Below are 24245 nucleotides of genomic sequence, written 5' to 3' on the forward strand. Positions count from 1 at the left end.
AGGCCCAGTGCATGTGAAACTAGAAGGTCATTAATGAACAAGCCAGGGCATTTTTAGGTCTAGAGCAGTGTTTGTTCAAAGCCCTTTCCTACCTGTGTAAATTGGTAACAGGAAGAAAAGATCACAAGAAAAGGAGCTCATTTTAACAGTTTTAACAAAATTTTACTTTAATTTTGTGTATTTGGATTTTGGCTCAGGTTTCCAATTAGGATTTTAGTAGGTGGACTTACATTCTTGTACTCATATCCTGGAAAATATAAAATCCAAAAACAAGATATAGATTGGCCATTTTCTCAAGTCTTACTTGTACTTCAGCTAAAATTTAATATGTTTTTTATATTTGTGATGACTAAGGATGTACTTAAATGCTCATAAAATCCAATCAAATATTTTTACAGAAGCTTCTATTATAAAGTCTTTTCTCTTTTCTCTCTCTTTTTTAAGACTCCTGTGTTATGCTTCATATCCTGGACTTGCTTTTCTATGTATGTAATAATCAGATAATCCTACTTGGTCTTAATGGGATGTTTTTTCCCCCAAATCACAGGTTGACTGAAATATCTACAAAGGAAATATGTATGAGGGGATGGGGGGAGGCAGAAGAGTAGTACTTCCTATGCCATCTTACTCATTAGAATCTTTCAGAAAGGAAGAATCATTATGAAGGAAGTTGTTTTTGTTTGTTTTGAATAGTCTCTTTCAAGAAGGTCAGGCAATGGAAAAGAATGAAATATATGTAGACTAATATCTCATTCCAAACCCCCAGGTAAACTGACAAATATTCTAGTGATATTTAAATAAAGATAGTGTAATACAAAGAATACTGCTTTATTTTATGTTATATTATTGCAACAAAAATTAAATTTTGTATTGGAATTAATTTAATATTTAATTATGCATTATAAAATGCATAAAAGCAAAAAACTTTAAATGCCTATGAGTTTATAATTTAAAATTAAATAAAAAAATATAGCAGATGTTGAAATGTTGAAAACATTATGGGAATATCTTGAAGAACTTTATGCCAATAAGTTTGAAAATTTAAACAAAACTTAGAAATTCCTAGGAAAATATGGCTTACCAAAAGTGTCTTAAAAAGAAAGAAAACTGAATAATTTATAACCATTAAATAATTGAAGGAACAATTAACATTTTTTCTCATAAGAAAACAGCAGGCCAAGAGAACTTTACAGAAAAAGTCTACCAAATTTTCAAGGAAATAAAATTCTAATCTCAAATTTTCCAGAAAATTGCAGAATAGTCTCATTCACTAACATTATATAAAGTAAGATGTGAAAGTACAATAGCATTTATAACTTTCCTGTATGCTGCTTCTTTTGATAATCGCATAAGTCCAAAGAAGTAGATGAAGTAAATGCTGTTATTTTACATGAGGAAGTTGGGCCTCAGAGAGATTAACTGACTTGATCAAGATCACACATCTAGTAAATAGTGAAACTCTGACTGTATTTCAGATGCCTAGAGTCCAGTTTAATGCCATGCTGTCCTAGATTAATGCCATGCTGCCTCTTACTTTTGGAAGTTTTCATATAATAGTAAAAGTGTATATTAGATTCTCACATTTAAATGCAGTTATTGGGGGACTTCCCTGGCAGTCCAGTGGTTAAGACTTCACCTTCCAATGCAGGGGTGCAGGTTCGATCCCCGGTCGGGGCGCTAAAATCCCACATGCCTCGTGGCCAAAAAACGTAAAAGAGAAGCAATATTGTAACAAATTCAATAAAGAGTTTAAAAATGGTCCACATAAAAAAATATATTAAAAAAAATTAAAAAAAATAAATGCAGTTACTGGTTTAGAAGTTATCATTTATTATATCTCTTGGTTTATTGTAAAAATAATGATCAAAATGAAACAATCAAAATCTTAACACACTACAATCCATACACTGAAGTTTATATATTACTTTGAGGTTGATTTTGAGCTCACATGACTTGAAAAATGTATATATGTTTTATCATCTAGAAAATGCCCAGGATATATTTATATTTATCATATTGTTCCTATTCCTTTACAGGGGAGAGCAACCTGAATAGATATATTTCAAAACACTAGATTAACAGTCATATTAAAGACCTTGAAAAATCATGTAATCTATCCCCTTACCTTTAGGTTAGCTGGTACCTAACCTAAAAAATTTCTCCCTAATACCTAATAAAAGGATTTTATTAACCTTTTAAACAATAGGCTACTAAATTATGTAACTCAACTGGAAGTAAACAGTTACTAAGATGCTTACTTATTCATTTGGTTGTATTTGTTATTTTCACTGATTTAGGGAAAATATTGGTGAAGAAAGTCCATTCACTTCCCTAAGTATTTATGATCACCTGTTTCATGTAAGGCACTGCATTAAGCAGTGTGTGTGGGGGGAAGAGGCGACACCTAAAAAGGAGGAAGGATAGATTTTTTCCATCTACTTCTTAAAAGAAGAATTTATAGTCTAGATATTATAAGACAAACTGATTAAAGTTATAGATTTATAAGTAAAGATCTTAGGAAAACAAGTGGCTATTATTCATTCCAGCTAGGGTAATCAGGGAGGACTTCCTAGAGGGGGAAGTTTCAGCTGAAGTTTGAAGGATGAGTAGGAGTTTTGCACATACAAAAAGGGCAGGTGAAGGGAATAACGTGAACAATGGTTTGGTGTTGAGCAGTACATTCAAAATATAAATACAGTGGGGAAAAATAAAAGCACTGGATATTCCCTGAGCACTTCTTATGTGCTCATTATTGTGCTAATTACTATTGAGAATTCAGTGGAAGTATAAAACAATGTTTTCTCAAGAAGCATATTGTCTACTTGGGAAGGCAAACTTGGTTGCAGAGGATGAATGCACAGGGTGTATGAGAGATGTTAATGAGGTTGAGTTTAACAGGGACTTCTTTGTGATAGAGGTCAGTGGGCAAGAACACTGTGAAAACAAAGTCTTTGTGAAAGCTAGGAAGAGAAGTTTGCCTTTTAAATTAAGTCAAATGGAAAGGCCCTATAGCTTCTTCAATTTAGGAAGGATGTAATGCAAAATTTTTATTTTGGAAAAGGTATCCTGGCAGTGTTTTACAAGATACATTAGAAACTTTAGAGCTGCTAAAATACCAAGCATGTAAGTGATAAAGTAAATGGTAAACGGGTACTGGGTAGTGTCAGGTATTAGTTGTAGGAATGGACAGCAAGTGATAAATCTAGAGAACATTGCAAAGTAGAGGTTACTGTATCTCCTGGAAAGTATGTGAGAGTGTTGTGGGGAGCAGTGGTATGTTTGGTTATGCTTTGATTTGTTGTGGGAGGAGGTAAGTGGGGGGCAAGGAGATTAATGAATCTAGGAAGGAAGAAACTGAAAAAGGAGTGCTTTTTGAAGCTAAAAATTTCCCAGTCTGGGTATTTTCATGCATAGGTGTGTGACATCCTTTCATTATGGATGTTGGATGGAATTTTCAACACTGAGTAGCGGTGACCTTTTCTAACTCTTCCAAGTCAGAGGTAGTATGAATCCACTACTGACAAAAATGGGAAAGATGTGAAGACAGTTTAGCAGGGGAAGGATGTAGTAAAGATGCTGAATTCACTAAGGATGTCATAGATTGTTCTAGATGGCTCTTTGGGGCCTTCTACATTATCATCGTTACTGTTATATACTGGATTGTTTTATATTAATATTTTATTATTTTTAAAACAACAGTATTTCAGACTGGGGTTTGCTGCAAAAGAATATTCTCAGTGGTACCTCATAGCTCACCATTACTACCACACAGTTTTAGATTCCTAGATATAGTCTAGTTGTCCTTTCCTTAAGTTAAACAAATCTCTACCAAAGTTTCTTGGGTCTAAAATATAAAAATCAGTAACGTAAAGGAATCCTTTGTATTTTTTAAATGTTGATTCTCTTTCTCCTATAATGTTCCCTTTCTTCCACTGTTTCCATTTTGTAACACATAGACTTCTAAATTCCATACAGTTTCAACTCCCCCTCTGCATTTTTCCACTGAAGCATCGTCTTAAAGATTCATATTGGTGCTAATGACCAAATTCCACAGCTCTAACTCATTTCCCTTGCCTTTTTCTGAGCCCTTCACATAGTGATGACCTCCTTCTTCCTCTAACTTTTGAGAAGTTATGTTCTCTTTTATAACTATTATTTTCCCTTCTCAGCCGTAATTTTTCTTTCTCTACATAAATAAAGACATTCTCCAAATTTTTATCCTCAGAATGCATTTCTCTTCTGTTTGGAAATATACAGTCTCATCACTTTGCTATATTAAAGTCATATCATATGTACATTTAAATGACATAAATTCAACCATAGCTATCAGCCAAATAAAAAAGAGTATGTGTAGTAATAGCGAATGCAGTAGTACTGGCAATTCTGCCTAAACTCCATTTATTGAGTGTATACCCCAGAGCGAGCAGTTATGAGCTGGAAACTGTAAATCCGCCATTCCGTTAGTCAGTTTTAGCTTCCATATGCCTCCTGAGCATTTCCTTGAACTGAGCGATATTCTAGTATTTAAATAAGTATTTATATTTTTCATTCAGTACTATCCTAAATTCGAGCCACAGGCTTCATCTGGGATTTAACTGAGAAACTAGTGGCCCATTCCAATGCTGGAGGAATAATTGGCTATGTGGACTTTTTGAGAGACTGTGCCTGTCTCCGTGGCTACCTTTGTAAGAACATTTCAAGAGTAATTTGGGGAGGGAAAAAAAAAAAACAAAAAAATTCACAGGCTGGTTTTAGTAAGATGACTCCATTGTTTTCCCTCATAAACATTTTCCAGACACTTAAAAAAAAAGTGTTTGAATAGATGAATCTGTTTTAGCCTCCTGCCTAATACCTTTTTTCAGTGTATCCCAAGTTAAATTCCTCATCTTAGCCTTGCCTTCCCACATCTCCCAAATCCTAAATCCTTAACAGCATCACCCTTCTCCCAGCTTTCTAGGCTTAAAGTCTTACTCTGCTCATAATCCTACCCTTCTCCCCTTGCTCCTTACTGCCCCACCCCCCGCCCAGCACAACTGCTTATTAAATCTAGTATGAACTCATCAACCTTGGTTTTTATGGCACTTCCAAAAGTGGTCCTTACCGTATTTTGGTTTAGTTAAGTATCACCAACCTTCCAGGCTTATTTATCACTTCTTCCTGGCAAAAATCCTCTTGTTCCCTGTCATGGTATGCCTTCTCCTCATTTTTGCCTTTCAGAAACTTCTCCTATTCTTAAACCCACCTCAGACTCCAGTCCCTTCAACTTCCCATTTTCCCTATTCTAATCATTTTGACTTTTCCCTCTCGTCTTTGAATCCCCAGTATACTCTGTACTTTTTAATTTTAATAATAGTTATTCGTCTTCATCCCATCTCCTGATATGCTTGTAAACTGATAAATAAGTCTTCATAGTGCTTGTTATTTCTCTTTCACCTTTTATTCTCTTTTCACTAACGACACCTTTTCCTCCAGTTTATGCCTTTCAGGTTTAACAAATGTCGATTGATCAATTTCTGCTGCTAAGGCACTGTGCTAGATGTTCTACATGTATCCTAACTTTAATCCTAAGAACAACTTGCAATGTAGTATTACAAGAGATCCTTAGTATCCAAATGTTCATTAATCTAAGGGATACATGGAGAAGCAAAAGTTGCCAAATAAAATATTCACTAATGAATTGAGCACCTATAAAATTAGGCTCTATTCACCAATTCTCCCTAATTAACTCTAGCTGTTGTCCTTCCCGTCCTTCACAGCAACATCCTTCTCTGTTACTCTCTTGCTAATACAATGCAAATACAAAATGAAATTGTAAGCCTTGCAAAAGATGTGAAACTTCATGAAGTCTATGAAAGTACACGAGAATGACTTTAATCATTTGCAAAATTGTTGACAAATGGGTATCTAGCAGAATTAACAATGGAAAAAAAAGAGGATGGTGACTGAGACAAGCACTTTAAAAAAGAATAATTTGAGTAACAAAGAATTAAGAGGGGTTTCAAAGAATTAAGAGAAATTTGTTGAAGTCTTCAAAACAAAAATGGCCTATATGCTATGCTCATGTTGTAAATTGCAAAGCTAGAGAATGTTATACCATTGTATAGTCAGAAGAGGTATGCCAAAAAATAAAATTAAAGCATGTAAGTGGAATCGGTGACTATGTTTTAATGAGCTAATTTTCCTAAGTTTTAGTTTCATATTTCAGATCAAGTTACAATCAACCCTTTATTTTTTAACCATTTACTCTGAAATACTTGGACCTGTTTTAAATAGGTTCCAGTACCAATTATCCTTGGGTACCAAGGGCCTCTTCTGTCTACCTGTCACAGCCACGGTAGCATCAGATTGCCTGGGTATTAACTCAAATATTAGCTCCTACTTCATTCTTGTTACTCCTCTTGGGGGATTAATTGCTAGTTTTTCCTCTGTCATCTCCTTTTTCTTTTCACTTTTTTAGCCTTGGTTCACCCTTATTACTGCTTCTGTATGTCCTATTTCCCCTCTTTCTCTTTGCCTGTTTACTGTTATTCCTTTACCTTATCACCAGTATCCTAATCTGGAGGCTTATCCGGGCTTTGCCTGGCCTGCCTTGCTATCCCTTTATAATCTCATCATCTGGAATTCAGTGCTTTGTGTTTTAGGTTTTTTCCTCCTTTACTATAGGTGTTTTTTTTTACTTTTTTCTTTCTTCTCTCCTAATTTTTTTTTGAATTTTTGTTTCATTATTTCTTCCAAATGCTTGCTTATACCTCTTCACTCATGGTGAGAAAGTTGATGTTACCCAGAACTGCTGTGTATTGTGGAAACTTATTGCTAAGACTACAAGTGAGATAAGACCTAAACACCCTTCTCAGAGGAAGCCTTTGTTACTGTTTTGCCCAGCATGTGCGTGTATTACATTGGCCACTTTATCTGGGCAGTTTCTACTGCAAACCTCTGTAAGCCGGTATACTTATTTCTGTCCCTCCATCTACTGCCAAAGGTTCTTGATTACTCAGCAGCGGGTATACACTAGTGAAATTTGGTTAGCTGTTTAATTGATATTGTAATGCTGCCATAGTAAAAATCTTAAACTTAGAAATTTGTTAAACAAAAATACTGGAAAGAATGTAGGAGGTCTTGGGGGGAAAATATTCTTACAGTGGGTCACTCTGCTTTAGAAATGAAGTATTTTAGGGCATAGGCCTGATCTACAGTTTTATGGTAACTTACGCAACACTGTTTTTGATGGAGTGAGGATAGGTTTAATCTAAATATGAAGAGAAGAAATTTTAGAGAGAGTCACAGATCCTTCTCTGAAGAAAACAAAGTCTCTTAAATGTTTAAAACTAGGCTAAAATTAACATCTGCAACGTATGATAGGAACATTGTAGTTGGAAAATAAGCGATTAATAGATTTTCTCAGTTTTGATATCTCTGCCTAGAGTATAAGTGCGAATGTTGTTCATTCTCCCAAAATGGTACATTTCCCTTTCATTATCTTTTTGTGTTGGTAAAAGGTAATTCAGAATATATTTTTTAATTCTTATAAAAATGAAATCCTCATAAATCAGAGTTTTAGTAATCTCTTGTCTGTGATTTGGTGAAAAGTTTAAAAAAAATAAGCACTTTGGAAAAATGTCTGTCTTCATATCCTCATTAGGAAACTTCTCTTTAATTTTGTAGTCAAATCAGAAAATTAATGCCCGTTGGACCACAGAGGAGCAGCTTCTAGCAGTGCAAGGTATATTAAAGATAAGCAGTTACTGTTGTTAATAATTATTTAACTTGTCATGAAAGGTGACTACCATAGTTCTTCCCTTCCTTTAGAAATGGATCAAGAAAGGGGTCTTGTGTTCACCACAAAGTCCTGGTGACCATGAATTCTGTTTTGTACTTGTGGATGTGACATACTGAGCCTGTGTGCATTTTGGGTCCTGAACAGCATGTAATGCATTCTCAGCACTAAATAAATGATGGTGGTGACAAGCTTGAACAAGTCATGGTCTCTCCGTGCCTCTACTTCAGTATTCCTGCAGTTGGGTTCATTCTTACTGTATCAGTCAATAACTCATTACTTAAAGCATAAACTAATTTATGTTTCTGGTTTCCCTGATTACTCTGTATTTGATAAATGTCAGGTACTGAAAATATTAATGATATGCTTTACCTTCAGTGTACCATAACTTAAGAGATATGCCACTGAATGCTTCAAAACCTGACTTTAAATATGTCTATTTATACAAAAGAGAGACTTAAGATATATGTATATACACATACAATTTTAAATGCACTATTTATAAGACTGCTTTGTTGTATGAACTGTATGGCAGAAAACTTTTTGTAATATGAATACCCATGGGCAAATTGGAAACACTATAATCTTAGATTTTCTTGTATTTGAATTACTTAAAGAAGGGCATATTGTATGTTTTAATTCAGTGTTGTAGGTTTTTTTCCCTTTCAAGATGAACTATCTGCAGGACTGATTGTGTGATTTAAGTTTGGTTTACAATTTGTTTCTTCCTGGCTGAGCCCTCTGTATTGAGTACTAATAGCTTTTTTGTCTAGGTTAACTACTATAAGAGGGTTGGGCCCCAGTGAAACATATACCTTTAAAAATAGTTCCAAGTATTCAAACATAGAGAAAATATTTAACTCAAAAATGTTGTGCAAGTATCATTCGGATATGAGAATAATGTAGTTAAAGATTGATTAATAGATGACTCTGCAGTTTGAATTAGAGTAAGAATTACTCACCCAGTGTGACTTGAAACTGTCACAGGAGGGTGCCAACAGGATAATGTCAGCCTTCCCTTTGGTATACAGTCATTTCATAAATAGAAATACTTGATTTGATGGAGGCAGGGTGCTGGATGTGCATTGAGCACATCTGTAATTGTAGAATTAAGTTTCTGAATGAGTCAGAACAAAGTTTAATTAGTTTATAATGTTCAATAATAGCTGTTTTAAAACTAAAAACTGACAATTTAAATTTTTGATTAAAAAATTAGTATTTTCAATGGCTGTCTCATATTTATTTAGAATTATGTCTTATGGCTCTAACATAGTTATTTGAGTAGGCATTGGTTTGACTGATGGTTTGACTGTTTCCCTTCATCAGAGTAGCCTATAGAATTTAACCCCATCTTCCAGTATTTCGTTGCTTAAAGGTTAGTATACTAATCCTGTACTCTTCATATAAGAAATTATCCCAGTGAAATGGTTTTCTTAAGAGAATCGGCTAGGAAGTCTGGGTTAATCTTTCTCTATATGTACAGAATCAGGATTTGATATTGTTCTACAGTACTCCTTTAAGTGGTAGGATCCATTGAATCTTATGGCTGGGTTGGATATTATGAAAAGCTGCATTCAAGAGAAGGACAATGGAAAGATTTACATATGGAGTTGAGCTATATATGTGGACATTATTTCAGCTTGTAAATATTACAAGAATGGAGTATTTATAGAAATAATCAAACATTTCCTCTCTCCTGAGGGATATTCAGTGTCATATTTTTATGCTCGTTTAAAAAGTAGTCCTTAAATAAATTACACTAATGGAGCAATTTGTATGGAAAGATTCATGTTCTTAGGATTTTGAAAGCACTCTCTTAGTATGTTAATGTCTTCGTTTTTATTTAAATATTTATTTTGACTCTGTGTGGGAAATTTTTATTTTCACTTTGAGTTTTTAGGGTTTTTTGGGTTTTGTTTTGGGTTTTGTTTTTGTTATATAAAATAAAACAAAGCTAAGCTATTTGTGTCCAACATAGTTATTTTAGGGAGAATTAAAAAGTACCATCTTTGCTTCATGTGCCCATGTATTTATATAATACTCAAAAGTGTGTCTTATAAACAGTATAATCGTATAGTAATGTCACCTGTACCTGAGTCTCAGTGTGGTTAAGGTACATAATTGCACTTTTTATTTTAACATGTGTAATCCAGAAGTACTTATCTTAGCAGGTAATTGTTTTTGGTTTTTTCTTCTTCTTTTTAATCTTTATTTATGATAAGCCTTTATATGATATTATTCTTCTGGCCACTTCAGTTTCAAATCATTTATGTTTTGATACTAACATGTTTTAATTTATATAGAACTGTCTATTCAAGACATTTTACATATAGATTCTGATTTGACATTCATTTGTTAAATGCTTTATTTTATCTTGCTCATAGTTGACCATTACAGTGACCTAGAGAGAGAAATGTTGACTCTAGTGTCACGAGTGAGATTTATAACTCTACTATTAAATAAACTTTTTGTTGTAATTCTGAAAACCAATTAAGTATATTAAGATCATTTCCTAGGGCTTAAATATATATTTCCCACTTCCATCTGCTCATATTGTTGTTAACTAAGTACTAGCCATTTAAATTGTAAATAAATATTATTTTAACAACAAATATTTAAATAAATAAATAAGCCATTTCCCCTTCTTTCTCCCTTATTTGGAAGGGGGGAAAATCATGCTCAGACCAGATAGGAATGTCTGCTTTTACTTGTGTAATCTATCACTTTATTATGTTGATTTTAGTTCTAACTATGTTACAACTTCAGTAGCATTCTTCGAGAGTCCCCAAGTGGGATATTATAAATGCTGCTTTAATTTAATTTAATCCTCTTAAAATACTTACCAAGAATGGTATTTCTACAATTTCTGTAATCTGTTTCAGCTTTGAGTATCTAAATTTTCTATTATAACAAATTAGTTAACAGTAAGACCAGTTATAGTCTTCACATATTTGTGTTAATGGTGAAATACCCCTGTTTGTAGCTTATGTCATATATATAAATATTTTTTTCTAATCTATGGTGCTTTTAGAAATTATCCTAAAATCAGTCTTGATATTCATATGATAAACATTCCTTATTAAGCAAGAATTAAGAAAAGAATTAGATTCTAGGTGTATTTTTTTTCATGTAAAATGGAACAATTATTATCTGTTTTCAAAAAGTAACAACACATTTAAATGATAGTGCAAAACATCTGCTTTTTAAAGTGTATAGGGGCAGAAGCATGGTATACAATGTTTGACATTTTTATTTTATGTCTCCTCTTAAATGTATTCATTTCTTAGTCATTAGTGGTAAAAAACTAAAAAACAAACAAAAAAATATGCTTCCCAACTACAATATTTGTGCTATATTAGGATAAACAACAAAAAATTTTTCTAATTTTATCAAGGCATCAACTTTAATTTTTAGTTTTTTTTTTTTTATATATTACTTGCCTTCTCATATAAAATAGGAAATGACAGAACTGTGTTCAAGTGAGTTATGCTTACAGTTAAATTTTACCTTCTCAAAAAAAAAAAAAATTTTTACCTTCTCTCCCTATAGTTTATACATTCATTCCTTTTTAGGAGCAATGAAGTTGCAAGTCTAGAAATTGTCTTCTTCCTAATTTTGTCTCCTACTTTAAAAAAAGCTAGAATGGTCCCTAAAGTAGGGGGGGAAAGAGATTTGGCTGTTGATTAAGGCATAAGGATTGTAACGATCCTTACATGATCCTCAGTACATGAATGATCAAAAGGAGGTGGAGATAGATTCATACTTTTCCATCTAAAAGTTATCTGTTTGCATTAGAGAGTTTCTTCTGTTATAACTGATATCACAAGAATGGAGGCCCAAAAGTATAATTGTCAACCCTCTGATGCACTTGCTTCAGATAATTAATGATTCAAAATTCCCAGCATTTTGGGGATGGAATTTAACTTGTAGCAAGAAGATGGGAAGCTTCAGAAGAGAAAGGCTAGACATTGGAAAGAGAATATATGATTTTGACTTTTAGCCATTGCCCAGATGCACCAATCACTGTCCCACTGCTGTTGATATCTTTTTTACCTTCTTTACTAGGAATTCTTGACAAGATTTACAGGAGGTGAAAAGAAATGCATGTTCCTGAATGGTTTGAGTTAAAAATTAACCTCTTATTGATAGGAAAGAACCATATCCTTGGAGTTTCTAGATGTCACTGTATTCTTACTTCAAAAATAGATGTTTGAAAAATTAATATTTCCCAATTATACTAAGTACATGCTCACTTTAAGACATTTGTGCAAGAAGCAGGAAAAAATCTCCCCCAAATTTTCATTACCTATATCTAGAAGTAGCTTGTCACTGTAATATTGGCTTTGGGTTTTTTTTGGAGTCCAAAATAAGATTTTAAAAATAACTTTTTAAACGTACTGAAAGCAGATTTATGATATCCTTTCTGTCAAAGTAAAAAAACGTCTAAATACCATGTCTAGAATTGGGAAACACCATATTACAAATGCTCCTGAACTTACTATTTTACTATTTTACTACCCAAAGCTCTAAAAATACAAATTGTTTTTTGGTTGGGTAATATAGAACACTGGTTGGAAAATAAAATAATGATAACACAATATCCTAATGAGTTATATTTTTATATTAATTCCCAAACAAAACTTTAAAAGTATATATTATAAAGATTATACGGTTTCATCTGCCAGTGTAGAAGCCATGTTGTTTCACTGTAACTTTGAAATGAAATTTAGAAATTTTACTGAAAACAATTTTTTCCTCTCCCTGGGAAATATTTAATTTCCCTCTTCTGGGGTTCTCTTAAGTTTTTTCCCACTAACCTTTGAAAACTGACCTCTTGCCCTAAAGGTCACAAATTTAATTTAAAACCGTGGTTCAGATGGACCTAAGCCTTTTATATCTTCAGGAGGAGTGAGAGAGATTTAATCTTTGTTTTGTTTTGTTTTAGAGAGATTTAAAAAGTATTCTACATTTATTTGTTATTTCATGATGAGATAATGAGTGATTAGATGATTTAACTTGTTTACTTTTTGATACCTTTAGTGAATTGTCAATCAAAAGTGATAGAGATAGTATATCACATAAGGAAATAGAGTTACTAATTAGGAATAGTTGTGCTATCTTATTGTCTCACAGTATTACTTTATTGATTCAGCCTGTGATATGGGATATAATTCAGACCATAAAAATCTGTTTATTGGGCTTCCCTGGTGGCGCAGTGGTTGAGAGTCCGCCTGCCGATGCGGGGGACACGGGTTCGTGCCCCGGTCCGGGAAGATCCCACATGCTGCGGAGCGGCTAGGCCCGTGAGCCATGGCCGCTGAGCCTGCGCATCCGGAGCCTGTGCTCCGCAAGGGGGGAGGCCACAACAGTGAGAGGCCCGCGTACCAGAAAAAAAAAAAAAAAAATCTGTTTATTGAAGAAATCCATGAGAAGTTGATCCTTCACTAGAATACAAATTTGGATTTTCAAGGTCATTAATATTAGCATTCCCATTTTATGTGTTTTTTGTGCCTAGAATTTTTATCAAGGTGAACATTCTTTAAAGGATAGCAAAATTCTCATACCTGCAGTATTTAATGATGAAAATGAAGGAGAAATTTCAAGTTTTGTAGTAAGAGCTTCCTAAGTCATTCTAGCACCAATTCTTATGAGGGATATAATATGAGATATGATGGACCTCATTTTTTATAAACTGTGGAAAAAGAATGGACCACCCTTTCCTCAGGTACGAGTTGTAACAAAGTAGCTCTGATATCATAGGTTGTTAAAGATGGTTGCTCAGCACCACTACCTTGCGAGGCTGACCTCCAGAAGCCTACCTGGGGATTCATCGGAAGGAGTCAGTCCCATTAAGTCTTCATTTGGTGTTTCACTAGAGTTTGACTAGTTATCAGCCATAGTACAGAGCTTAAGAATTCCACCTTCTAGCCAAAATGTGCAAGGTCACTGGGAATGTGAAAGTGATAAAGAAGTCAGCCATATGTGACTCTTGTAGCTTGGGAAGAATAATAGAATGAAGCCCTATGGAGGAGAAAAATCAGTCGTATTTCCTGAGCACTTCCTCTGTACTCTGCGTTGTAGTAATGCTGTTGGTGCTTTGTATTCCATAGGACAGTACTTTCCAACTTTTTTCACATCACGGAACACAGAGAAAATTATGAAAAATTTCATAACACACTGAGGCAGACAGATGAGGCTGTTGTTTGTCCAGAGGAGACTGCCAAGGAGCTCTAGCTCTTCCAGACCCGGCCCAGCCATCCTGCAGGTTAAAGACATTAATATCTGGACCCACTTATTCTCAGGACATGATTGAGATCCTTAGCCAGACTACAGAAGTCTACAGTGTGGTCTGAGCCTTAAGACTTTGCAAAGTAGTTGATATGAGACTAGCATACACAAGTTAATGATAAACTTACCTAGGTGACTCAGAACCTAGGTGAACTGAAGAAAATCCAAAGTGTCTGGGTAAACTAAAGTTCTTATAGGAAGTAGTTTTGGTTTGGGGGCATGCAATTCTGGAAATGCAACAATATTAGTGACAAGGTCTATGGAGCAAGAGAAAATAAAGTGGAAGACCAAAAAAAAAAAAAATAGAGTCAGAAGAAGAGGGGACAGTTATATAGTGGAGTTAGACTTGGGGACAGCTTAGTGGTAGGTTTTAGAGTATATTTTGCTAAACAAATGGGTGTTCGGAGGGTTGTAATATTGTCAGACTTGGAGTCAAGAGTTACTCTTAATGTGACTTCTTGCTATGAATATAGCAGATCTAATCCTAGATTTATTTAAGGTTTTCATTTCTAAGCTCACGTATTCAGTAGCATTGGACATTTCTAGAATGTAAATTAAATATCCATCATGAAAATTAGTACACTGGTAGAACACTGTGTGTGATTTCCAATTAGTATCTGTTTTTCAGTGCAGTCATCTCAAGTTGAGTTGCTGTTTTCCAAAGTACAAGTAGTAGAGAAGTACTTGAGTATGCAGCAGTAATTCTTCATACGAAATGACCTTGGGTTCTTATTGCCAGATAAACCCTTGGTGGAACCTAGTCACCATTAGAATTTATACTCAGTTATGAAGTTCAAACTGGAAATCAGCTCATGGATTTAAGAGAATATAAATTCATTTATATTGTAAAAGAATATAAAATAAAATATTATCAGTAGTGTTTAAGTATCATTATTACTTTGTTGTCATGCATATATGTCTTTCCCTTTGAGAACAGAGCAAATGAGCATAGTTTATAAACCCAAAACTCTGTATTAACAATGGGATATGGTTATAGCTTAATAATGTCAGGCCTCCTACCCAAAATGCTCTAAGAGAAAGGAACTCCCCATAGAGTCAAGCCTAGCAAGTTGAATGTAGCAAGAGATACTTACTCCCAAGTTTTCAATAAAAAATAAGCACAGAATTTAAGAACAGGAGTTATATCATGCTGGTGCTTTAGGTAATAGGTGTATCACCCAAATAGCTATCAGTAAGAATATGTCTAGCATTTCTGCTGGGGTATTAATATGTCCTTATATTATTCTCTTATGTGTGATTGTATACATGTTAAGTTTATCTAAATTCCTGTATTTCTGGCTGCTTAGGTTAAACTACAGACTTTAATATCATAGACATCAATATTTTTTTTCTCCTTTCTCATCTCTAATTAATGAGTTACTGTTTTCTGGTATTTTAAAAAACAGTTATCAAATTGTAAAATAAAAATTTTGACAGCTTTTATATTTTGAGCTAAGTGCATCTCTTTCTAGAATGAGTCAGTGAATTTCTTTTAGAATTCCCTTAAGAGCAAATTATTGTCCATCTGAGTATATAAACTCACTTTAAACTCTGTAGCGTAATTGACTATCTCAAGTTCATAAATCAAATATTATCCCTCATTTAATAAAATTTCCATAATTTTATGGAAGTTAGGTTTTTTAATAACTGAATGTACAATCCTTCTTAAATTTAAGGTAGTGATGATAAGCACAAGTATCTACAAGTAGTCACTATTATACCCTAATTCTTTAGGCTACAGAGCATATCTAGGAATCCTTCATATATACAGTCCTTAGAACTGTTAGGTGAGTTAAAATCCAACAAACTCTGAAAAATAGTTTCCCCTTTTTTTGTCCATCAGATTGTGATGATTCTCCTGCTTTTTATATTTAAATTCTTATCTCATTTCTCTTCATTGGTACCTGGTAAGATAGGCAAGTAATTATGTTGAAGTTGGTGTTAAGACCAAAATTACAATGCTTTTCTTAATGGGGGAACCCTAAGACTACTCACTCAGTCCATTGAGGGGATAAAAGAGATGGTTCGTTCCCATCCAGTTTTGTTTACAAACGGTGTTGCTCAAATTTAGGTGACTGGCTACTAGGGAAATAAATGAATGTGGAATTGAGGATGGAACAAAGAATTCAATGCTTTACAATAAATGGACTGTATTTGAGAGTTCAAGAGAGGATTGGAGAAAATAACTGAGTATGTAAAAAATGGTAAGTTTCTGATTGTTCAGTTGAAGGCAAGTGGCTGGCTCGATGAAATGACATAATTGATAGTTTTCATCTGTGACCCTGATATCTTAGCCTCTATCTCAGAATTGAGAAATGAGCAGAGTTTATCAGAAAGGATTTTCATTGCTGGTATCTTGTGTGTGTGCATGATGTATAGTACACACAGCTCTCCTTATTGATCCTTCACAGGTGTATTATTTACTTTGCCTTCCAGGTGTCCGCAAATATGGTAAAGATTTTCAAGCTATTGCAGATGTAATTGGCAACAAGACTGTTGGCCAAGTGAAGAACTTCTTTGTAAACTACAGGCGTCGGTTTAACTTAGAGGAGGTATTGCAGGAGTGGGAAGCAGAACAAGGAACCCAGGCTTCTAATGGTGATGCTTCTACTTTAGGGGAGGAGACAAAAAGTGCTTCTAATGTGCCATCAGGGAAGAGCACTGATGAAGAAGAGGAGGTGTGTTTGTGTATGGAATTTGAGCTAATATGAGTTGAGGAATCACCATTTTGTGTGGTGTTCTGTAAGGTTAATTTGTCAGAGGACTAGCAAAATGAGCATGAAAGGTTGACAATACACTTACTCAGTGGTGCATCTCTCGTGACTCTTAAGTCATAATGACATGCTAAGTTCTGATCCTTGAAGAATGGAGAGTGTATTGTTCTTTCATAGTCTTATTTTTATTTCCAGTGTTAAGCTGTTTACTAATAAAGATGCCTGTTTGGTAGCTTCGTTGCTTTTTCGGTTTTTGGTTTTTTGTTTTGTTTTGTTTAAAATAAAAGAAGCTTGTGCTTCCAAAAAACACTGGTGTTATGTTTTTGTTTTGTTTTGTTTTTCCTGTGACAGCCCAAACTATATTGTGTTAAGTTCATTAGGAACTGTCATCTCATACGTGTATTTTTGTTTCTTCACCTCTAGGCACAGACCCCACAGGCTCCTCGGACTCTGGGTCCATCACCTCCTGCCCCATCATCCACTCCAACACCAACAGCCCCCATTGCCACTCTGAACCAGCCTCCACCACTTCTTCGTCCAACACTGCCTGCTGCCCCTGCTCTTCACCGGCAGCCTCCTCCACTCCAGCAGCAGGCTCGGTTCATCCAGCCCCGGCCAACTTTAAATCAGCCTCCACCACCTCTCATTCGCCCTGCTAATTCTATGCCACCCCGTCTAAACCCAAGACCAGTGTTGTCCACAGTTGGTGGTCAACAGCCACCATCACTTATCGGAATTCAGACAGATTCACAGTCCTCACTGCACTAAGATTAAATTGGACAGAGCTGCAGTAACTTTTCACCCCATCATTATACCAGTGCTCACCTGACTGATGCAAAAGAAGAAAGAATAATCCTTCCTAGATACTGAGGCTGCAAACTAGTTCTGTGGCAGTGGGCTAGCATAAGTAGATGCCTAAGAAATTTTTTAGTTCACGCAACTGAAATGTTATACAACAGAAAGCCTACAGTTAGCCTCCTTTCTAGAGTATACATTCAGCGACATGATCTCATTAAAGGAAAAGAGATTAAGTATTCTATATACCGAGGGTTTTTGTTTTGTTTTTACTGTATTTATTTTATTGAGAATCTTTATATTCCTGCCTCTTCATAGTCAAGGCTCTTAGTACAGGAATATTGACTTAGGAATTGTGAAAACTCCTTAAGTTTCATAAGTTAAGGATGTTCGACTTTTTCTCTTTTTTCTTTAATTTAACATTTTCCTATGTTAGGAGTGCAAGAATAGATAGCCTGCATTTCAGATTTTGACATATGTTCATTTAATGCATATTTAAGAAATTATAGCTGCATATCCCTTTTTTCAAAAACTCTTGCTTTTTTTTCTAAAGGAATTTAAATATATTCCTTTAAAAGAAAGCAATTTAATCAATTGCAAAGCAATTATATGAACCCACAAAGAATGTACTGAACCTGCTAACTCTTTAACACACAGTTTAGGGGTCCTAGTGCAAAGTCCTTGCTTAAAGGTCATTGACTTGCCGTCTTGCAGTAGTAAGAGGATCGGAATAATAATTTTACATATAAATGAGGATTTAATCTGTTAAAGTACAGTGTCTTTAAGTTCCTTGAAAATGGAGTTAATTTTGATTTTTTTTTTTTAATCTTTCTAAATGCTATCTGCTTTTAAGTAGTAGTTGCCTACATTGGGGACTTTAGAAGAGAATTATATTTTGTCAGTTATGTGGAGATAGTGATTATGGAAGCATTTATTTACAGTACCCTTTTTGTGTTTAGGTTCTGAACTTTAAATTGCCGTCAGACTTATTAATATGGTCTGTATTTAATATAAAGGATGTTTTCTTGATAAATCTCTATTGTACTATTTGGATGCATTTGTGTATTCCTTGCAGCTGACCTGTACTTCTGGGTTTGGTTTAGGGTTAAATCATCAACATTATTTCATAAAATAAATTTAAGAATTTGTTCTGTGTTATCCAAAGATGTATCAGTATATTGTCACAATTGTGCTGTTAACTTAAAATGCTGAGACCCCTTTTATAAAGAAACAAATAATTTCAAGTCTTCTTAATTCAACACATAATCATTAAGCACCTACAAAGAATATTTTACAAGTGATAGTATTTCAACAATGTATTACTAATATTTTTGATACAGTGATTTCATATTGGAATCATGACCTGTGCAAAGGGACAGATCTCTTAGATTGCTATACTAGTGGAACTTAAGCTAAATGTTTGCACATTCACATTCTCACATTTAGAACTATTTCACGAAATGGTCAACATCAAAGGCCCTAGTTTATATTTTGAGATGTCATATATTCCCCAAATATTGGGTAGTCCCTACCTTTGGCTCTAAAGTGTTAACGAGCTATTGACTTAAATCCATTGATTAGTTTTAATTTTGAAGTTTAGACCACTTCTTTCCATAAGGACCTTAAGTTCTGGCGTAATCTAAAACTTTTTCCAGGATGTGTTCTTTCTCTCTCATTGGATCGCCTTATGATTTAAAATTCCTAATATTCAAGAATTTATACTTATTTTTACTTTAATAGCCATGGGGACACATATATCTTAAAGGAAAATATCTAAAGCATTTTTTAAAGTATTTAGATTGTCTTGCATATGTGCATACTATACAGCTTCTATTGTCTTGTCTCTTGTCAGTAGACCTTCAGTATACAGTGTGTGGGATATGTGAGTCAAGTTGGTCAGCACCAGCGTCTGTCCAGCTGTTAAGTATATTGTGATTCATTTAAAATCCATTCTATCCCAACCATGGGCAAAGGTGCTGTATCTGAGGGATGTGCTGTAATTTGATTTACGTACACTAGAGCACACAGTAGAAAAATCTTAGCTTCATTAGTAATATGACACATGTATATAGTGAGATGTCTTTATTGTGTGCTTTGCATATTTTGTAAATATTTTGCACGTCATTATTTTTCTTTTTTGTTTAAGCAGTGTTTGGCCTGGAAGAGTGATATGCTTGCTGCTTAATCAAAGGATTAAAGAGTTAAAGATGTGTATGTCTTCTATTTTTATATAATTTCATGTTGTATGAGAAATTTAGGACCTCTTCACTGTGAAATTCTAAATACTGATTTTTATAAAAAGGAAAAAAAAAAGCAAAACCTGAAAATCTTTTAATGACCATTTCATTAATTTCAAGTTTATCAGTTTAAAAAAAAAATCTACACCCAAGTATTTTTTTCATTACGTAACTAAAAATAAATCACGCTGTTGATACATCTGGTGATATTAATAAAAATTATTTTTCTATATGATTTAATTCCAGTGTAATACGATGGAGGTAAAAGTAGGTTATGATCAAAACTTTTTCTTAATAGTCTTATAATAAAGTGAGTAAAATATAATGTAAAATAAAGGTGAAAGAACGTCAAATTCTGTCTTAATATAGGCCTACATTCTTTTTAGGAATAGATGTAGAGAACAAGCCAAAAAAACCTGGCAGTCATGATTTTCAACTATACTAAGAATGTTGCAAATACTTTGGTTAAAGTACCAAGTTTAGTTATTAAATATGTTGTATTCTTTTAATGTTTCTTCCTGCTATCAAAAGAATATTATCCATGGATATTAATAACTGCTGATCACTTAACACTGGGGTGTCAGTGTCTCCTCAAAAATAATAATCTGACTTAGAATTCAAAGGAGGATCTCTGTGCTTTCCTGAAATAAATGATGAATACATTCTGATAATAGGAAACAAGAAAGTGTGTATTAGTTTTTTAATTTGGACATTCATTATAGATATATCATTCATAAGATTACAGAGTAAGTGAATACAGAAGGAATCCAAGAACCAAGTTTGAGAAACCATGCTATATTATAAAATGTCTACAAGAAGGTACCTCACTTTTTGATGCATTTGTGGGGGTACCTTAACTGCCCTCTCTTAGGAGAAAAAATAGGTCACATGTAACTCCTCCCAAGTTAAATCTTGATTAACTGCCTTAGTGAAGGAATGTTCTGCAACAATATATTTTAGTAACAATGGAGTTTGGGAGTAAAACATTAAGAGGAATGTTCCTAAATGTGTGACTGTGTCTAAGAGGCCATGTGGCGTTATCTTCCCTTCTTCTGTTATCAGAAGAACACTTAAGAGAGAAACAATGAAGATCAGAAATTAGTGTTGGATTGAGATGTTTGCAAATTGTCTATACCAGATTTAAAGTAGGCTATTGATAAGGAATGGGTCTTTCTTTGCATTGTGGTGACTTAAACTTTACAATCTTAAAGCTGGAATTTGGGTGAGCAGTCTCAGAAAAAGATGCTGGGAAAGTGAAGTGGAGAGATCTAGGAGCAGTCTCCACACTGTAAATGGCATGAAGGGTAATCTTCCAGAATGCTTTATAGAATTATCTTTTTTTTCTGGATTATTTTAAGAAAGGTTAAATTTTTATTCTACTTAATTTAATTTTATTTAAATATATAAGGTACAATTACCGATAACTAAGAAGATCCTGAATAATACCACAACACAAGATATCTATCTCTTGAGGTATCTATCTAGCTTACTGCCCAGAGCAGCTTTCATAATTTGCAGGATTTGGCTTCAAAAGGCCTTTATTCCCAAGACCATTTTTGTTCACATGCTGTGCCCTTTCCAAAAGAGAATTTGAAAACAATCAGAATTGTTGAGGGACTTGTCACTTGACTTATATATAAAAAGTTCTCCCTGTACCATGGTGACTCTTCCTGCTCCACTGAAGTTACTTCACCTCCCTGTGCCTCAGCTTATTTATTTTTCTTCCCACCCCAAAGTTTGGTGAAATGACAAGAAATACAAAAACAGAAATAATGCTTAACAGTGCTGGAAAGCCAGAGAAGGTGCCACCAGCAGATAGAGACAGACTTATGGCAAAAACCTCATAGAATTAAAGAAGCTCCAACTCCGCGAAGGCAAAAGAGCGGGAAAACACTGACATTCTCAAAAGGATCCCATAATAACCTCAAATTCGAGGGATATGGAGCAGCTTCCAAGGATTCCTGCTTCCCGGTATTCATGCCATTGTGTGCGAGCTGGACTTAGGGACTTGCTTCTGACCAAGAGAATACAGCAAAGGTGATGAAATGTCACTTCTGTGGTTAGGCTAAAAGACTGGGACTTCTGTCTTGTTAGTAGATTTCTCTGCTTGCATGCTTTGATGAAGCAAGCTGCCATGTTGGAGAGGCCCATGTGGCAAGGATCTGAGGCAAGCACCCTGCCAACAGCCAGCAGAAAAATTAGGCCCTCAGAATAACAACCTGCCAGGACCTGAACCCTGCCAACAACCACGTATGCTTGGAAGTGGATCCTTCCCCAGTTGGGCCTTGAGATGACTAGAGCTCAGCCAACACCTTGATTGCAGACTATGAGAGACCTTGAGACAGAGAACTCAGCTAAGCTGTGCCCAGATTTCTTAACACCACAGAAACTGTGAATTAAAGAGTGTTCTTTTGAGCTGCTAAATTTTGGAGTCATTTGTTATGCAGCAATAGAAACAAATACAATGAACAAATGTATACCATCTTCACAATTAAAAGAAAGTTGGAGTGACTGTATTAATGTCAAAGATTTCAAAGCAAGGAATATTGTCAAAGAGATGTTCACTGCATAATGATAAAGGTGCCAATTCATCAAGAGGATCCCTGATAGAACTGCAAGAAGAAATAGGTAAATCTGCCATTAAAGTCAGTGACTTAAATACCCATCTCTTAATAGTTGATAGAACATGAAAACCCAAAATGAGTAAGAATATAGATCTGAACAACACTATGAACCACTTTTACCTAATTGAAATTTATAGATCATTCCACCCAACAACAGCAGAGTAAACATTCATTTCATGTGCACATGAAATATTTCCAAGAATAGACCATATTCTGTTCCATAAGCAAGTTTTAATAAATGGAAAAGTGTTCAAGTTACCCAGAATATGTTCTCTAAGTACAATGGAACTAGAAATCAGCAACAGAAATATGGAAAATTCTCAAATATTTGGAAATTAAACAACTCATTTCTAAATAAGTTATGGGTCAGAAAATAAGTTACAAGAGAAATTAGAAAATATCTTGAACTGAATATAAGTAAAAACAGTATATAAAAAATCAATGGCTGTAGCAAGTTGTGCCTAGAAGGAAGTTGATAGCTTTAAACGTTTATATTATATAGGAAGATAAAATCAATCATCTAAGCTTTCTTCTTTAAAAGCTAGAAAGAAAAGAGTAAATATAACTTAAAGTAAACACAAGAGAGGAAATAATATTATAATTAAAATAAATGAAATAGATACCAGGAAAACAATAGAGAAAAATCCCTGAAACCAGTAGTTGCTTCTTGAAAAGATCAACAAAATAGAAAATCCATTAGTTAGAAAATTTGTTAGATCAAGAAAAAAGTTGTGCAAATTATCAAAATCTAGACTGGAAGATGGATTATCAACTACATAACCTACAGAAATTAAAAGTATTTGTAAAGGAACCTTATGAACACTTTACGTCAACAGATTTGTAAATGTTTTTAAAATGGACAAATTCTTACCACAACTGTCTCAAAAAGAATAGAAAATCTGAATCAAGTAAAGAAATTGAATTTGTGATTAAAAGCCTTCACACATAGGGGCTTCCCTTGTGGTGCAGTGGTTAAGAATCCACCTGCCAATGCAGGGTACCTGGGTTCGAGCCCTTGTCCAGGAAGACCCCACGTGCCACGGAGCAACTAAGCCTGTGCGCCACAACTACTGAAGCCCGCTTGCCTAGAGCCCATGCTCCGCAACCAGAGAAGCAACCGCAATGAGAAGCCTGCGCACCGCAACAAAGAGTAACCCCTGCTCGCCACAACTAGAGAAAGCCCGCGTGCAGCAATGAAGACCCAACACAGTCAAAAATAAATAAATTAATTTTTAAAAAAGTCTTCACACATAAAAACGTCTTGGCCCACATAGCTTTATTGGTGAATTCTATCAAACCCTTTAAGAAATAACGCCAAGCCTACATGAACTCAGAAAATACAGGAGGAAGGAACACTTCCCTATTCATTCTATAAGAGCATTATTACTCTGATTTGAAGCCAGATAAAGACAAGAAAGAAAAAAAAAAAGAAACTTCAGACTAATGAACAGAGATGCAAAAATCCTTAACAGATATTAGCAAATAAAATTCAGCAGTAAAAGGATTGCAGAACATAACCCAGTGGTGTTTATCCCAGGAATGCAAGTTTGGTTTAACAAAAGAAATCATTTCATGTAATATACCAGAGTTTCACAACCTCAGCACTTTTGACATTTTCGGCTAGATAATTCTTTGTTGTGCATTGTAAGATGTATAGCAGAATCCTCAGCCTTTATCCACCAGATGCCAGTAGCATCCTCTCCCCCACCTCCAGTTTATCAAAAATATTTCCAGCCATTACCAAATGTCCCTCAGGGAGCAAACCCCTCAGTTGAGAATCACTGCAATACATCATATTAATAAAATAAAG

The 24245-nt window shown here is 34.5% G+C and overlaps 1 protein-coding gene across 5 annotated transcripts in view; it reads left to right on the forward strand.

Annotated features, from left to right (window-relative positions):
• RCOR3 (REST corepressor 3) overlaps positions 1-19784 on the forward strand; it is a 50289-nt gene extending 30505 nt beyond the window's left edge. For 4 of the 5 annotated variants that reach the window (XM_033852999.2, XM_033853007.2, XM_073802983.1 and 1 more), the window contains exons 10-12: positions 7666-7723; positions 16502-16743; positions 17203-19784. In XM_033852999.2, the coding sequence (XP_033708890.1) occupies positions 7666-7723; positions 16502-16743; positions 17203-17547 (645 nt within the window). In that variant the 3' untranslated portion in view covers positions 17548-19784. The remainder of the gene's footprint in view (positions 1-7665; positions 7724-16501; positions 16744-17202) is intronic. The other variant, XM_033853008.2, reaches the window with a different exon arrangement.
• Positions 19785-24245: the final 4461 nt, after the last annotated feature.

Source organism: Tursiops truncatus, chromosome 1 (genome assembly GCF_011762595.2).
Source record: "Tursiops truncatus isolate mTurTru1 chromosome 1, mTurTru1.mat.Y, whole genome shotgun sequence".
In the NCBI taxonomy this organism is placed as follows: domain Eukaryota; kingdom Metazoa; phylum Chordata; class Mammalia; order Artiodactyla; family Delphinidae; genus Tursiops; species Tursiops truncatus.